General features: G+C 43.7%; 1 protein-coding gene across 1 annotated transcript; it reads right to left on the bottom strand.

The window, feature by feature from the left end:
• Positions 1-803: 803 nt before the first annotated feature.
• Positions 804-13,598, bottom strand: actr5 (actin related protein 5). Its single transcript, XM_014145570.3, has 9 exons — positions 13,177-13,598; positions 12,772-13,010; positions 6,284-6,453; positions 5,908-6,125; positions 5,619-5,756; positions 5,350-5,448; positions 5,069-5,208; positions 4,792-4,924; positions 804-2,747 (listed from the first exon to the last, which is right to left on the bottom strand). The coding sequence occupies exons 1-9, from the start codon at positions 13,558-13,560 to the stop codon at positions 2,454-2,456; spliced, it is 1,815 nt and encodes a 604-aa protein (XP_014001045.1). The 5' UTR covers positions 13,561-13,598; the 3' UTR covers positions 804-2,453.
• Between the last annotated feature and the right edge of the window lie 4,463 nt (positions 13,599-18,061).

An 18,061-nucleotide genomic window follows, 5' to 3' on the forward strand; every position in this document is an offset into this window, starting at 1 on the left:
AATGCCCTGTGTAATGAGTATTTACAGACCGGGAGTTACTCCTAGGGGAGTTGCCCTATGATGCTGCCAGCTTTACAATAACTACAAAGGTTTACCCAACCATTCAAATCAATCATATATTTATCACTCTCCTTTGACATGTTCGAAGCGTGCTGTGGCAGAAAAGCAACACTGAGGGGTGTTATCTTGCCTTCAGAAAATATTCATACCCCTTTACTTTGTCCACATTTTGTTGTGTTATCGCCTGAATTTAAAATGGATTCAGTTGAGATGTTTGCCTCTGGCATACATACAATACCAAATGTCAAAGTGAAATTATGTTTTTTGACATTTTTACTAATTCAGAAAAAAATGTACAGCTGAAATGTCTTGATTCAGTAAGTATTCAACCCCTTTTTTATGACAAGCCTAAATACATTCAGTAAAGATTTGCACGTCACCTAACAAGTTGCATGGACTCACTGTGTGCAATATGATTTTTTTAATGACTACCTCATCTCTGTACCCCACACATTCAATTATCTGTAAGGTCCTTCAGTCGAGCAATGAATTTCAAACACAGATTCAACCACAAAGACCAGGGAGGTTTTCCAATATCTCCCAAAGAAAGGCACCTATTGGTAGATGGGTAAAAAAAGAAAAAGCTAACATTGAATATCACTTTGAGCATGGTGAAGTTATTAAATTACACTTTGGATGTTGTACTAATACACACAGTCACTACAAAGATACAGGCATCCATACCTAACTCAGTTGCTGGAGAGGAAGGAAACAGCTCAGTGATTTCACCAAGAGGCCAACGGTGACTTTAAAACAGTTACAAAGTTTAATGACTATGAAAGGAGAAAACTGAGGATGAATCAACAACATTGTAGTTACACCACACTACTAACCGTATTGATAGAGTGAAAAGAAGGAAGCCTGTACAGAAATAATAATATTCCAAAACATGCATCCTGTTTGCAACAATGCACTAAAGTAATACTGCAAAGAATATGGCAAAGCAATTAACTTTTTGTCCTGAATACAAGGTGTTATGTTGGGGGCAAATCTAATACAACACATTACTGAACACCACTCTCCATAATTTCAAGCAGAGTAGTGGCTGCATCATGTTATGGGTATGTATGTAATCGTGAAGGACTGTGGAGTTTGTCAGGATAAAAAAGAAACGGAATGGAGCTAAGCACAGGCAAAATCCTAGTGGAAAACCTGGTTCAGTCTGCCTTCCACCAAACACTGGGAGATGAATTCACTTCTCAGCAGGACAATTATTTAAAACACAAGGCCACATATAAACTGGAGTTGCTTACCAAGAAAACAGTTAATGTTCCTGAGTGGCTGAGTTACAGTTTTGACTTAAATCTACTTTAAAATCTATGGCAAGACCTGAAAATGGTTGTCTAGCAATGATTCAACAATACATTTGACAGAGCTTGAAGAATTTTGAAAAGAATAATGGCCAAATGTTGCACAATCCAGGTTTCGAAAGCTCTTAAAGACTTACCCAGAAAGACTCACAGCTGTAAGACTCACAGCTGTAATCGCTGGCAAAGGTGCTTCTACAAAGTATTGACTCAGGGCTGTGAATACTTATGTAAATTAGATATCTGTATTTCATTTTCAATACATTTGCAAACATTTCCAAAAACATGTTTTCACTTTGTCATTATGGGTTATTGTGTGTAGTTGGGTGAGAAAAAAATAATAATACAAGGGTTATAAGTCAAGGGGTATGAATACTTTCTGAAGGCACTGTATATCTAACAGGACACAGTGTGGCAATACTACAATAGAGATCAAACTCTCTCTATAACAAAACACCTGTAAAAAGGGGATGTTCCTACATCCTAGTAATGTGGCCAATGGTGCTTTACAAGCTGCTGAAGAACTTGTATTGGCTGAGCATTCAGTTGTTTGGTCAAAGGTGTGTGTGGGAAAAAAAATCTACTGTACTGTAGACTAATACCACCCTGTGGCATAATGGTGTACTGCAGTAATACCCATGTGGATATGGATTTCTCTCTTCTAGATACAGCATACAACAAAGAGGAACTTGACAGTCTTACACAAAACATTGTCGCTCTACAAAAAGTATATGTTTTTATTGTGATATTTGACAGCAAATGCCAGCTTGTGGTATCTAGATGTTTGGTTGACAACATATCCTTGACTGAATCTTAAACATATCTTGATTGTATTAGAAAAACTCCACAGGTAAAAACCCAAATCATTCATGTGATGAAGTATAAAAAGGACTAACACAACCAAACAGCCCAATGCCTTCAGACCGGTCTAAAGTTGTAACTATTCAACATGAGTGGTCCATTGGTCCATCATCATCTGTGCTAATTTGAAATCCCAAAATGCACAGCACCATGAATTATACAGTGTTTATCACCGACCTAGTTTTTCTCTTTCCCATATGTGCTCATGAGAGAAAGTGGAAGAGTTCACGTTTGGGTCGGTGCCAAGGTGACGGTTGATGGAGAAGCTGAAACACTGTCAGGGGAAGCTGCTGTCATCGTGGTAATGGGCACCAACAGAGGTTCAGCAAGGCGCGGGACTGGTTTGGCGATCTTCATGGGGATGAAGACGTTGGAGGCACAGTGCTCGCTCAGATACTCACCGCCCTTCTCATCGTAGTCCTGCCGGCTGATCCAGCCCTCCCCGCCAGGGGGGTGGTCCAAGGCCCAGTCCCGAGCCCCGTACCAGGCGTCCACCGCAGGCCGCGACGCCATCATCACCTGGAGAGCAGAGTCAAAACAGTGTACTATGCTGCTCAACTACAGTGCATTCAGAAAGTATTCAGACCACTTCAGTTTTTCCACATTTTGTTACGTTACAACCTTATCCTAAAATGTATTCAAATATTTTTTTCAATCACTCAGGGCTCCCGAGTGGCGCAGGGGTCTAAGGCACTGCCTCTCAGTGCTAGAGGCGTCACTACAGACCCTGGTTCGATTCCAGGCTGTACCACAACCAGACGTGATTGGGAGTCCCATAGGGCGGCGCACAATTGGCCCAGCATCGTCCGGGTTTGGCTGGTGTAGGCCGTCATTGTAAATAAGAATTTGTTCTTAACTGACTTGCCTAGTTAAATAAAAGGTTAAATAAAAAACAAAATAAAAGAAATCTACCAACACACAATACCTCATAATGACAAAGCAAAAACAAGAATTTTACATTTGCAAATGTATAAAAAAATTTAAAACAGAAATAACTTATTTACATAAGTATTCAAACCCTTTGCTATGAGACTCAAAATTGAGGTCAGGTGCATCCTGTTTTCATTGATTATCCTTGATGTTTCTACAACTTCATTGGAGTCCGGTAAATTCAATTGTTTGACATGATTTGAAAAAGGTACACACCTGTCTTTATAAGGTCCCACAGTTGACAGTGCATGTCAGAGCAGAAAACTAAGCCATAACGTTGAAGGAATTGTCCGTAGAGCTCCGAGACAGGATTGTGTCGAGGCACAGATCTGGGGAAGGGTACCAAAACATTTCTGCAGCATTGAAGGTCCTCAAGAACACAGTGGCCTCAATCATTCTTAAATGGAAGAAGTTTGGAACCACCAAGACTCTTCCTAGAGCTGGCCACCCAGCCAAACTGAGCAATCGGAGGAGAAGGGCCTTTGTCAGGGAGGTGACCAAGAACCCTATGGGCACTCTAGTAGAGCTCCAGAGTTCCTCTGTGGAGATGGGAGAACCTTCCAGAAGGACAACCATCTCTGCAGCACTCCACCAATCAGTCCTTTATGGTAGAGTGGCCAGACGGAAGCCACTCTTCAGTTAAAGTCACGACAGCCCACTTGGACTTTGCCAAAAGGCACCTAAATGACTCCCAGACCATGAGAAACAAGATTCTCTGGTCTGATGAAACCAAGATTGAACTCTTTGGCCTGAATGCCAAGCGTCACGTCTGGAGGAAACCTGGTACCATCCCTATGGTGAAGCATGGTGGTGGCAGCATCATGCTGTGGGGATGTTATTCAGCAGCAGGGACTGGGAGACTAGTCAGGATCGAGGGAAAGATGAACGGAGCAAAGTACAGGGAGATCCTTGATGAAAACCTGCTTCAGAGCGCTCAGGACCTCAGACTGGGGTGAAGGTTCACCTGCCAACAGGACAACGACCCTAAGCACACAGCCAAGACAACGCAGGAGTGGCTTCGGGACAAGTCTCAATGTCCTTGAGTGGCCCAGCCAGAGCCCGGACTTGAACCCGATCGAACATCTCTGGAGAGACCTGAAAATAGCTTTGCAACGACGCTCCCTATCCAACCTGACAGAGCTTGAGTGGATCTGCAGAGAAGAATGTGAGAAATTCCCCAAATACAGGTGTGCCAAGCTTGTAGCGTCATACTCAAGAAGACTCGAGGCTGTAATCGCTGCCAAAGGTGCTTCAACAAAGTACAGAGTAAAGCGTCTGATTAACTTATGTAAATGTGATATTTCTAAAAACCTGCTTTTGATTTGTCATTATGGGGTATTGTGTGTAGATTGAGAGGGATTTTCTTTTTTTATATCCATTTTAGAATAAAGTAGTAACGTAACAAAATGTGGAAAAAGTCAAGGGGTCTGAATACTTTCCGAATGTACTGTAAGTTGTAATACAGTTCTCTCCTTATCACCATATTGTTTAAATTAAGGTCACTGAGTATTTATACTGCTGGTATAGAATATTCTTGCCCTAACTTTGTCTCAACATGAACCAATATAAGTTGCATGACACAACGGTGTCGTTAGGAGCAGTAAATTACCACATACACAGACGTTTACTATACCTGGAAGTGCGACTGGAAGGGCCTCATGGCCAGCAGCTCTCTCTCTATCCTCTCCTTCATACCTGGATACTGTAGGTTCCCTCCCGTCAGGAACACATTACGGGCCAGTGCCTCCTGCTGCTCAGGAGTATACCTGCACACAGTCAAGTCAAGCAAACTATGATCAACCTCTTCAGCCACTATGTTAATCAGGTTCTAGTTATTGTGGCCGTCTGCGTGTTGTTTTTATTAAATGTACAATCAAAAATGTATAGCGAGGAAATGTGCAGTAGATTACCTGGCTAAGACATACTGCAGAGTCTCCATCATGCCCATCTGGTCTTCTCCTATCAGCGACGGCTGGAAGAGGATCTCTGAGACTCGCAGACGCTCCGTACCCACAAACAGCTGATGGTACTCTGCCATGTTAAACACCGGCTGTGGCGAGAGGACGTTGTCAACAGGGCTAGTGGAGCCTCCATCACAAGACGTTTAATCAAAATCCATATTTCGTTCTGCGTGAATGTGGTTCAGACTGTTGTGTTTATACCATTAAAATAGTAGAGAATATTTATTTACTTGCACAGGCTTTTCTGTCTCTGTGTTTTCCTCGCTGAAGTCTGGATCCATCTCTGTCACCCCGTCCCCTTCGTCCATTGGCTGCTCCATTTCCGAGGCCTGACAGAGAGAGATTTCTTACTTGTCAATTAGTTTAACGCCAACATTATTCCCAACATAAACACTGTGATATGTTGCCATAGTCTAGGCTGTTTTGAAAAAAAAACTATTTTGTTGGACATTGTTGTCATCCTAATTCAACGCACGTGTTTGCTAGCCCCTATGATCACCTGTAAGAGTCGCTGCCTGCCCTGCTCCACCACCAGGCTCAGCTTGTTGATGTAGGACTGCAGCTCCTCAGCAGAGTCCATGTTCAGCTGTACCAGGTTCTTATGGAACTGCTCCAGGTAGCCGTCCTCCAACAGCTCCTACGCACGTGACCAAGCACACACATACACGCACACACACAGGCAACATACACTGACGGTTTACCTCAATGGATACGACTGGTGGTTAAAATGTTAAGGAAAGCTTAGGTCTACAAGTGAAACGTGGTGGTTTAGGGGTAATGGTTCTTGCCTGCACTGTCAGTAGTTTATCCAACCGCTCTTGGTCCTGCTGTAGCTTCTCCTCCCTGCGCCGGGCGTTGATCTCCTGTAGCCTGCGCAGCTGCTGGGTGCGTCTCTCCTGCCTCTCCTCCACACTCACCACGCCGCCCAGCCCCTTGGCAGAGAAGGGCAGCTGCATGCGGTGCACCTCCTGCTCATAGAACTCTACGCTGCGCCACTTCTCCAGCTCTGAGAGACACCGAGAGAGCGAGAGAGAGAGAGAGAGAGAGAGAGAGAGAGAGAGAGAGAGAGAGAGAGAGTCAGGAAATGAATCACATATAAAGTAAAGCACCACAATTACTGTTTCATATAGTCGCACTACATCTCTGGCCTCATGGCAGGCAGACCTTGGTGGTAGTCTGTGGCTGTGTAGCTGTGTTCGTGGAGCAGCTCCTCCATGCGGCTGAGGGTGACGGCAGCCAGGTGACCAGGGTACTTCAGCTGGAGCAGACGCTGGAGATAGGAGGCCGCCTGGCTCCCGCCCACGTTCACACGCTTACAGTTGCCCGCATCCAGCCTGGGGAAACACCAGAGGAAAGAATGTTACAAGGTGTGTGGCATGTGTTAAAAATGGCACGTAGGCGCCTGAGCAATGGAGCAAACAGAGCAGCTGCACCCCACTTTCAAAATAGGGATGCAAACTTGTGTTTTTGCACCTCCAATTTTTTTTTTACCAGAAAATGATCATGATCCATTTGGTAATTTGTCATTGTCAAATGATTGGTAAAGTAAAATAGATACATCCATCTAATATATGATATGATAATTAACAGACCGCATTCCCCCCCATCACCACAAGCTGAATGGTTGTTTCAGTGCAGTTAGAAAGCACTAGTTGCACCATTTTCAATTGAAAAGGCATCTGAAAAATACACGTTTTGTTGTGCTGTTGTTGCATCTTTGTTTCATGTCCTGTGGTGTTGTTAGATATCATTTGAGCTGCGTGCACCACCAGCAAATTCATTGCATCATTTCACTTTTCCTGTACGAACCATGATGAGCACGGCATGTTGAGATTAGGCGTCTCTGTAGCACAGACTCTGACTCTGAGTAGCCTTCCATCAGCCTACCAAATGTTGCACATTAGCAGAAAACTGCATGTCCGGTAGCTCATGGACTGTCAATGAGTAGCTTGCAAGGAGATAATGAGAAATAATCAGTACGCCTAATATTACATTATTAAATCTGTGAAATAATTTAACTCACCAAGCTGTTTGCAGGCATTTAACACCATTCTGCATTTTTACCATCTATTTTCCCGACTTCAAATCGGTTAAATCACATTGTTAAAATGTTTACAAATTAGTTTCAAAAGTAAGAGTCCTGGCTGAGTTCCATATGTGAGCGCACCGTGGATGTTTCGCGGTTAAAATGTAGCCAAGCTGTGTCTGTATGCACCAAATGAAAAAGCACAAGATATTTGTATCTTGATAAAAACAGCTCTGTTGGTGGGCTCCACAAGGGGGCAAAAGGAGGCTTAGCCCCCTCCGTTGAAACTTGTGCCATCTCAGTTTAAGTTTTGTGTCCCTAAATCAAAATAGCAAAAAGGTTCTAATGATTGAGTGTAAGGCTGTCCCCAACAAAAAAAAAACATTTGGTCTTTCGACCAACATTTTTTGTGTATTTTTCACTATATAAACACACCCAACTGTATGTGTTTTAATAAAATCAACTATATGTAGGCTACTGAGCTTGTCTGATGCTTTAAGCACACTGTGATTAAATACACTCTATATACAAAAGTATGTGGACACTCCTTCAAATTAGTGGATTCGGCTATTTCAACCACACCCGTTGTTGACATGTGTATAAAATCGAGCACACAGCCATGCAATCTCCATACACAAACATTGGCAGAAGAACTGCCTTACTGAAGAGCCCAGTGACTTTCAACTTGGCACCGTCATAGGATGCCACCTTTCCAACACGTCAGTTTGTATAATTTCTCCCTTGCTAGAGCTGCCCCAGTCAACTGTAAGTGCTGTTATTGTGAAGTGGAAACGTCTAGGAGCAACAACGGCTCAGTTGCGAATGGGTAGGCCACACAAAGCTCACAGAACGAGACCGCTGAGTGCTGAAGCACGTAGTGGGTAAAAATCGTCTGTCCTTGGTTGCAACACTCACTACCGAATTCCAAACTGCCTCTGGAAGCGACGTCAGCACAAGAACTGTTCGTCGGGAGCTCCGTGAAATGGGTTACCATGGCCGAGCAGCCGCACACAAGCCTAAGATTACTATGCGCAATGCCAAGTGTCGGCTAGAGTGGTGTTAAGCTCAACGCCAATGAACTCTGGAGCAGTGGAAATGCTTCACCATCTGGCAGTCCGACGGACGAATCTGGGTTTGGTGGATGCCAGGAGAACGCTACCTGCCCCAATGCATAGTGCCAACTGTAAAGTTTGGAGGATAGTTAATGGTCTGGGGCTGTTTTTCATAGTTCGGGCTAGGCCCCGTAATTCCAGTGAAGGGAAATCATAACGCTACAGCATACAATGACATTCTAGTCGATTCTGTGCTTCAAACTTTGTGGCAACAGTATGGGGAAGGCCCTTTCCTGTTTCAGCATGACAATGCCCCTGTGCACAGAGCGAGGTCCACACAGAAATGGTTTGTCGAGATCGGTGTGGAAGAACTTGACTGGACTGCACAGAGCCCTGACCTCAACCTCCTCGAACACCTTTGGTATGAATTGGAACGCCGTCTGCGAGCCAGGCCTAATCGCCCAACATCAGTGCCCGGCCTCACTAGTGCCCGACCTCACTAATGCTCTTATGGCTGAATGGAAGCAAGTCCCCGCAGCAATGTTCCAACGTCTTGCGGAAAGCCTTCCCAGAAGAGTGGAGGCTGTTATAGCAGCAACGGAGAGACCAACTACATATTAATACCCATGATTTTGGAATGAGATGTTCAACTAACAGGTGTCCACATACATTTGGTCATGTAGTGTAATTAATAAACAACCCATTTTCATTAACAACCCATTTTAGGAAAAAAATGTAATGCTTTGATCTGGTGGAAACGTCATAAAATAGGCCTACCTGGTTTCTTCTTATCCCTTGCACAAATAACCTACAGCTATGTCTATCCTGAGCTCACTGGAGCAGGAAACTCCAGAATATTTTATGCAATGTTGCAAGTTTGGACCCAAGTTCCTTGCAGACAGGCCATGCATAGACAATGTGATTTATAGGATATTTATTTTTAATCCGGATTGTTTCTACCTGCAGGCTGCAATGTTTTTATTTGTTAGCTTAACGTAGGCTATTTTAACAAAGTTGTCAATGGAAGTTACTTTTAGAATTTTGATTAACCACATGATAATGATTTTGAGATACAAAGACTTTATTATAAATTAAATGAAACTGTTCCACCTAAATGTGCATATAAAAATCTTAACTGGCATGTACATCGGTAGAAATGGTCAGATAAATTGGCTCTAGGTCATGGACAGCCCTATTGGAAACTGAGGTGTGAGCACATGTTAATGACAGGCAGCTGTTAAGAATTCATTTTCCACTTTGACAAATGTGTCCAGTCAGCACAGACGAAGCATGCTACACCCAGAAAAGCTCAACTAATCCAACTGGCATTTGAGGGGGATCTTACAAGAAGATTTTGGGGGAGAATTGAATGATCAATTACTCAGGAAGTTCAACAGATCGTCAAGGAGGCTGCAACTCTTCCGAAAAGGTACGAAACAATTTAGCTGGTAGATTGATCAACATCTTGGTAGTATAAAGCCAGTGGTGTCATTCTCAGCAAAACCCTAGGGTAAGGAATGGCTAAATGACTTATTTAGCCAGCCTTTTATTTTCATTGCCAAAACCAACCTTGTCATGGTGCTAACCTTTCACTTCTTGGTCAAAAGCACTCAATGGTCTCGGCATTTGAACTTTTCTGTTTATTGTGGTATAGGGTGATATAAGCAGAATTCAATATAATTATAATGCATAGGCATGTTTCATTATAGAAATAGATAACCATAAAAATAGAATGTAGGCTTTCTTGGTAGCCTATTGCTTTTCGTGGTTGATAATGGAACTGTGCGTATTGGAAACATGTTTGTGGTAGGGCCGGCATTGCTTAATTGATTGAGTAGGTGGGTTGAATTTGATCCACAGAAGTGTATTGTGCCATATCGCAACATGTTGCTGAGCTGCATCCATGTTTGAAATAGGCCTACAGGTCTATTTATTTGGCAAGACAACAGTGCATGACTGTGTCTCACTGTGGTAGGCTGTGTTTATGGTTATTTGCATTTGCCTTTCGTTTACTGTGTTTTTTGTTTACTGTTAATGTAACTAGTCTAAATATAGATTGTGTTATGCCTTTATCGATCTGATATTTGGTTTATAGGCCGATTGTAGGCCTACCCCTGTTTTGTTCTGTTCACATTCATTTGTTTGCATTTGCAGTTGTGTCGGTATTCTAAGCCAAACTGCTATTCAGTATTTTTTGTTTTGCATGAGTAACTAGGTTTCTACTTTCAGCATTTAGTTTGCATTATTTTGGTGAGACAGCTGTGTACGGCTGCATTCACAATAGGCTGTTTGTAATAGGTGAATTACCTATCTGGTAGCCTATATTAATTTCCAAAATGGCCTTTCTTTAGTGTGTAGGTCACTGTCCATTGTGCTGATACAGCATAGCGGAGATGGGCTACAGATTTGGCAGCAACCTGTCACTTCAAAAGCTCACAATGTTCTCGGAATTTGAACTTTATGTTATTGTGGTATAGCGTGATATAAGCAGGATTCAATATAATTCCAACGCAAGACCCCAAAAAATGTTTTCCCCCCTCACCGATTTCAACTGCACCCTTAATCACTTTATCCTGGCGCCGGGTCTGTCTGCTTGGCTTGGTAAGTAATATCGACTGGTAATATACTCCGTTTCACGGAAACATGGCTCTCTCGGGATATGCTGTCGGAGTCGATACAGCCACCGGGATTCTTTGGGTATCGCGTCGACATATATAAACATCTCTCCGGGAAGAAGAAGGGCGGGGGTGTATGTTTCATGATTAACGACTCATGGTGTAATTGTAACAACATACAGAAACTCAAGTCCTTTTGTTCACCTGACCTAGAATTCCTCACAATGAAATGCCGACTGTATTATCTAGTCACAGCCGTGTATATCCCTCCTCAAGCCGATACCACGACGGCCCTCAAAGAACTTCACTGGACTTTATGCAAACTGGAAACCATATATCCTGAGACTGCATTTATTGGAGCTGGGGATTTTAACAAAGCAAATTAAAGAACAAGGCTACCTAAATTCTACCAGCATATTGATTGCAGTACTCATGCTGGCAAAACTCTAGACCACTGTCACTAACTTCTGTGATGCATACAAGGCCCTCCCCCACCCTCCCTTCAGCAAATCTGACCACAACTCCATTTTGCTCCTCCCTTCCTATAGGCAGAAACTCAAACAGGATATACATGTGACAAGGACTATTCAACGCTGGTCTGACCAATTGGAATCCACACTTCAAGATTATTCTGATCACGTGGACTGGGACATGTTCCGGGTAGCCTCATTGAATAATATCGATTTATATGCTGATTCGGTGAGTGAGTTTATAAGGAAGTGCATAGGAGATGTTGTACCCAGTGTGACTATTAAAACCTACCCTAACCAGAAACTGTGGATAGATGGCAGCATCTGCACAAAACTGAAAGCGCGAACCACCGCATTTAACCATGGAAAGTTGACTGGGAATATGGCCTAATACAAACAGTGTAGTTATTCCCTCCGCAAGGCAATGAAACAAGCGAAATGTCAGTATCGAGACAAAGTGGAGTCGCAATTCAACGGCTCAGACACGAGACGTATGTGGCAGGGTCTACAGACAATCACGGACTCCTAAAAGAAAACCAGTCACGTCACGGACACCGACGTCTTGCTTCCAGACAAACTAAACACCTTCTTCGCCCGCTTTAAGGATAATACAGTGCTACCGACGTGGCCTGCTACCAAGGACTGTGGGCTCTCCTTCACCGTGGCTGACGTGAGTAAGACATTTAAACGTGTTAACCCCCGCAGGGCTGCCGGCCCAGATGGCATCCCTAGCCGCGTCCTCAGAGCATGCACAGACCAGGCTGATGCGTTAACAGACATATTCAATCTCTCCCTATCCCAGTCTGCTGTCCCCACATGCTTCAAGTTGGCCACCATTGTTCCTGTACCCAAGAAGGCAAAGGTAACTAAATGACTATCGCCCCGTAGCACTCACTTCTGTCATCATGAAGTGCTTTGAGAGACTAGTCAAGGATCATATCACCTCCACCTTACCTGTCACCCTAGACCCACTTCAATTTGCGTACCGCCCCGTACTGCCTGTTCACCCCGCTACCATCCAGAAGGCGAGGTCAGTACAGGTGCATCAAAGCTGGGACAGAGAAACTGAAAAATAGCTTCTATCTCAAGGCCATCAGACTGTTAAAAAGCCATCACTAGCACAGTGAGGATGCTGCCTACATACAGACTTGAAATCATTGGCCACTTTAATAAATGGATCCCTAGTCACTTTAATAATGTTTACATATCTTGCATTACTCATCTCATATGTACATGCTGTATTTTATACCATCTTGCCTACACAGCTCGGTCATTGCTCATCCATATATTTATATGTATATATTCTTATTCCATTCCTTTACTTAGATTTGTGTGTACTAGGTAGTTGTTGTGGAATTGTTAGATTACTTGTTAGATATTGCTGCACTGTCGGAACTAGAAGCACAAGCATTTCGCTAAACTCGCAATAACATCTGCTAACCATGTGTATGTGACCAATAAAATTTGATTTGCTGTATAGTGGTTTTACCTTCCATTGATAACGGGTAGGATGTGAGAGCAGTGGTAGCCAGAGGAAAGGACAATGCCGGTGTGTAGGGGTGTGAGGTCGCTGAGAGTATTGTTGTAGTAGAGGCTGTACAGGCCGTCTATGCCATAGGACACATGAGGAACTCTGTAGCACTCAAAGAGCAGCTCTGACATCATCTGGCGACTGTGCAGCGGGTTGCAGGGCGCCTCTGTGAGCACTATAGGATGTTCAACACTGCCCTAAAGAGGGGAGAGAACGGAGAGAAACCACATCAGATGTGCTTGAAGGAGCAACTATCTAGCTGGCTACCTTTATCAGTCAGTTATATTCAAGACTGAGAAGGCAGAACGGTCTAAACAGGACATGCAACATAGGAAATTGTGCAACATAACTTGAACACCTTACCTCATTCACAACTCCGAGGTGGCTGAATATGTAATCGAACATCAGCTCCTGTATCTCGAAGTTTACAACCACATTTCGGTCAAACTGGCTTTTCAGGAGCCAGCGCACCGGCTCGAGATTAGAAATGTCATTGCCGATTTGGGTTTCACTTCGCGCTGCCCCTCTGCTCCTCGCCGCCACGGACTTGAACAGAAGCCGCGGTGCGCCTAGTTCGTCCCCTTTGCATGCCCAACCGGCCCTTGTTTGAAAAGAGCCGTTATCTATTATTATCGGAACTGGTGATGGTTGTAAGCATTCGGCAGAAATCTCGAAAATCGGATCGGGAGAGGATTTGTAGTCTTGAAAAGAAAATATTTTGCATGTTGTGTCTATTTTGGAAGTCATTTTGAAAGGGTGTTACTACAAAATACGTCCGACTAGAAAGCTTGTACCAGAAACCAAGAGTTCACGTTTTGACAACGTAACAATTATTAAAGGGGCAGTCAGAAGTTGGTACATCAATTTTTTGACTTATAAAATAATTGTACCAATTGATTCTTAAAGAATATCATGAGCTTAGTTTAACTGCTGTACCCCATCAGAACCCAAAATATAAGCTTCTTTTACTCCAATGTTTGTAAACAAACACTGTAAAGCATAAAAACATGGTTAAACTATACTTTTGATATCATGGATCCATGCATCCATAGCCCTGTCTATGAATTTGAGAGTGATTACATTTCTCCAGCCCCATCCCTTAGTTTTCTACTGAAACAGTGGCGGGGTACCTGCTGTTATTGTTTAAACTGCTGATTGGCCCTTCAATGTTAAAATATGTATATAGTACATCCTCTATTATAGTAGATCCCCTAACAACTATTGTTATATTACTATTTAATGATAAATTGTGAAGTCTACTTCCTGATATTTTTATTTCATTGTTTTATATGGATGGCTTAATTTATCTACAGCAGACCTTTTTTTTGTTGCCTCTATCTCCAGAACAGGTTACTGTGAGTACAGCCTGTGTGTGATAACCAGTTATGTATATAAACCTTGGATTACTGATATTAGCCATTGAGAGGCTTTGAAACCAACAGTCGGCCATATTGGCACTCCCCAGTCGGTGCAGTACAGTATTTCAATTAAATGTTTCAATACATGTATTTAAGTATCTTTGTTGTTGTAGTGGGAACAGTAACATTAGCAATCTCAAAAAATTATACTTTGGCCTCCCGAGTGGCACAGTGGTCTAAGGCTCTAGCTGTGTCACTAGAGATCCTGGTTCAAGTCCAGGCTTTGCTGCATCCAGCCTCGACCAGGAGATGCATGGCGCGGCGAACAATTGGCCCAACGTCGTTTGGGTCAGGGTTTAGCTGGCAGGGATGTCCGTGTTCCATCGTGCACTAGCGACTCCTGTGGCGGCCGTGCGCAATGCACACTGACACAGTCGCCCGGTGTACCGTGTTTCCTCCGACACATTGGTGCTTCCGGGTTAAGCGGGCATTGTGTCAAGAAGCAGTGCGGCTTGGCTGGGCTGTGTTTCGGAGGACGCAAGGCTCTCAAAACGTTGCCTCTCCCGAGTCTGTACGGAAGTTGCAGTGATGAGACAAGACTGTAACTACCAATTGGATAACACGAAATTGGGGACAAAACGGGGTAAAACAATAAATAATAATCAATTATACTTTAAGGAAAATGTAGTATATATATTTTAAAATATAGATATATATTTTAGCTCACATAATATAATTTAATATAATTTAAAAGTATGCATTAGGTGTCATGTGGCAAAAACTAATGTAGACATTAATAAATGCATTTCTATAGCTTCCAAAATATTTTTTACTATTTATTTATTTATTTTTTATTTAACCTTTATTCAACCAGGTAGACTAGTTGAGAACAAGTTTTCATTTACAACTGCGACCTGGCCAAGATAAAGCAAAGCAGTTCGACACATACAACAACACAGAGTTACACATGAAATAAACAAACATACAGTCAATAATACAGTATAAAAAAAGTATATATACAGTGTGTGCAAATGAGGTAAGATAAGGGAGGTAGGGCAATAAAATGGGCCATAGTGGCGAAGTAATTACGATATAGCAATTAAACACTGAAGTGATAGATGTGCAGAAGACGAATGGGCAAGTAGAGATACTGGGGTGCAAAGGAGCAAAATAAATAAATACAGTATGGGGATGAGGTAGTTGGGCTATTTACGGATGGGCTATGTACAGGTGAAATGATCTGTGAGCTGCTCTGACAGCTGGTGCTTGAAGTTAGTGAGGGAGATAGCCTCCAGCTTCAGTGATTTTGGCAGTTCATTCCAGTCATTGGCAGCAGAGAACTGGAAGGAAAGGCGGCCAAAGTAGGAATTGGCTTTGGGGGTGACCAGTGAAATATACTTGCTGGAGCGCGTGATGAGGGTGGGTGCTGCTATGGTGACCAGTGAACTGAGATAAGGCAGGGCTTTACCGAGCAAAGACTTGTAGATGACCTGGAGCCAGTGGGTTTGGCGACGAGTATGAAGCGAGGGCCAGCCAACGAGAGCGTACAGGTCACAGTGGTGGGTAGTATATGGGGCTTTGGTGACAAAACGTATGGCTCTGTGATAGACTGCATTCAATTTGTTGAGTAGAGTGTTGGAGGCTATTTTGTAAATGACATCGCCGAAGTCGAGGATCGGTAGGATGGTCAGTTTTACGAGGGTATGTTTGGCAGCATGAGTGAAGGACGCTTTGTTGCGAAATAAGAAGCCGATTCTAGATTTCATTTTGGATTGGAGATGCTTAATGTGGGTCTGGAAGGAGAGTTTACAGTCTAGCCAGACACCTAGGTATTTGCAGTTGTCCACATATTCTAGGTCAGAACCGTCCAGAGTAGTGATGCTGGACGGGCAGGCAGGTGCGGGCAGCAATCGGTTGAAGAGCATGCGTTTAGTTTTACTTGCATTTAAGAGCAGTTGGAGGCCACGGAAGGAGAGTTGTATAGCATTCAAGCTCGTCTGGAGGTTAGTTAGCACAGTGTCCAAAGAAGGACCAGAAATATACAGAATGGTGTCGTCTGCGTAGAGGTGGATCAGAGAATCCCCAGCAGCAAGAGCGACATCATTGATTGATACAGAGAAGCAAGTCGGCCCGAGAATTGAACCCTTTGGCACCCCCATAGAGCCTGCCAGAGGTCCGGACAACAGGCCCTCCGATTTGACACACTGAACTCTGTCAGAGAAGTAGTTGGTGAACCAGGCGAGGCAGTCATTTGAGAAACTAAGGCTGTTGAGTCTGCCGATAAGAATGTGGTGATTGACAGAGTCGAAAGCCTTAGCCAGGTCGCTGATTACGGCTGCACAGTATTGTCTTTTATCGATGGCAGTTATGATATCGTTTAGGACCTTGAGCGTGGCTGAGGTGCACCCATGACCAGCTCGGAAGCCAGATTGCATATCGGAGAAGGTACGGTTGGATTCAAAATGGTCGGTGATCAGTTTGTTAACTTGGCTTTCGAAGACCATAGAAAGGCAGGGTAGGATCGATATAGGTCTGTAGCAGTTTGGGTCTAGAGTGTCTCCCCCTTTGAAGAGGGGGATGACCGCGGCAGCTTTCCAATCTTTGGGGATCTCAGACGATGAAAGAGAGGTTGAACAGGCTAGTAATAGGGGTTGCAACAATTTCGGCAGATAATTTTAGAAAGAGAGGGTCTATCCCAGCTGATTTGTAGGGGTACAGATTTTGCAGCTCTCTAAGAACATCAGCTCTCTGGATTTCGGTGAAGGAGAAATGGGGGAGGCTTGGGCGAGTTGCTGTGGGGGGTGCAGGGCAGTTGACCGGGGTAGGGGTAGCCAGGTGGAAAGCAGGGCCAGCCGTAGAAAAATGCTTAGTGAAATGTTTAATTATCGTGGATTTATCGGTGGTGACAGTGTTTCCTAGCCTCAGTGCAGTGGGCAGCTGGGAGAAGGTGCTCTTATTCTCCATGGACTTTACAGTGCCCCAGAACTTTTTGAGTGTGTGCTACAGGATACAAATTTCTGTTTGAAAAAGCTAGCCTAAGCTTTCCTAACTGCTTGTGTATATTGGTTCCTAACTTCCCTGAAAAGTTGCATATCACGGGGGCTATTTGATGCTAATGCGGTACGCCACGGGATGTTTTTGTGCTGGTTAAGGGCAGTCAGGTCTGGAGTGAACCAAGGGCTATATCTGTTCCTGGTTCTACATTTTTTGAATGGGGCATGCTTATTTAAGATGGTGAGGAAGGCATTTTTAAAGAATAACCAGGCATCCTCTACTGATGAGGTCAATATCCTTCCAGGATACCCGGGCCAGATCAATTAGAAAGGCCTGCTCGCTGAAGTGTTTTAGGGAGCGTTTGACAGCGATGAGGGGTGGTCGTTTGACTGCAGACTCATAGCGGATGCAAGCAATGAGGCAGTGATCGCTGAGATCTTGGTTGAAGACAGCAGAGGTGTATTTAGAGGGCAAGTTGGTTAGGATGATATCTATGAGGGTGCCCGTGTTTACGGATTTGGGGCTGTACCTGGTAGGTTCATTGATAATTTGTGTGAGATTGAGGGCATCTAGCTTAGATTGTAGGATGGCCGGGGTGTTAAGCATGTCCCAGTTTAGGTCACCTAGCTGCACGAGCTCTGACGATAGATGGGGCAATCAATTCACATATGGTGTCCAGGGCACAGCTGGGGGCAGAGGGTGGTCTATAGCAAGCGGCAACGGTGAAAGACTTGTTTCTGGAAAGGTGGATTTTTAAGAAGTAAAAGCTTGAATTGTTTGGACACAGACCTGGATAGTATGACAGAACTCTGCAGGCTATCTCAGCAGTAGATTGCCACTCCGCCCCCTTTGGCAGTTCTATTTTGTCAGAAAATGTTATAGTTAGGGATGGAAAT

The sequence above is a fragment of the Salmo salar genome, chromosome 15, assembly GCF_965601325.2.
Source record: "Salmo salar chromosome 15, fSalSal1, whole genome shotgun sequence".
NCBI lineage: Eukaryota > Metazoa > Chordata > Actinopteri > Salmoniformes > Salmonidae > Salmo > Salmo salar.

Bases quoted from the DNA above. Each gene is read 5' to 3' on its own strand.
- actr5 (XM_014145570.3), bottom strand. From the start codon at position 13,560: ATGACTTCCAAAATAGACACAACATGCAAAATATTTTCTTTTCAAGAC. The intron at 6,454-12,771 runs GTAAAACCACTA...GTGTTTCCCCAG, and splicing joins CTACCCGTTATCAATGGAAG to GCTGGATGCGGGCAACTGTA. The intron at 2,748-4,791 runs GTATAGTAAACG...TCTGCTCTCCAG, and splicing joins CCTTCCAGTCGCACTTCCAG to GTGATGATGGCGTCGCGGCC.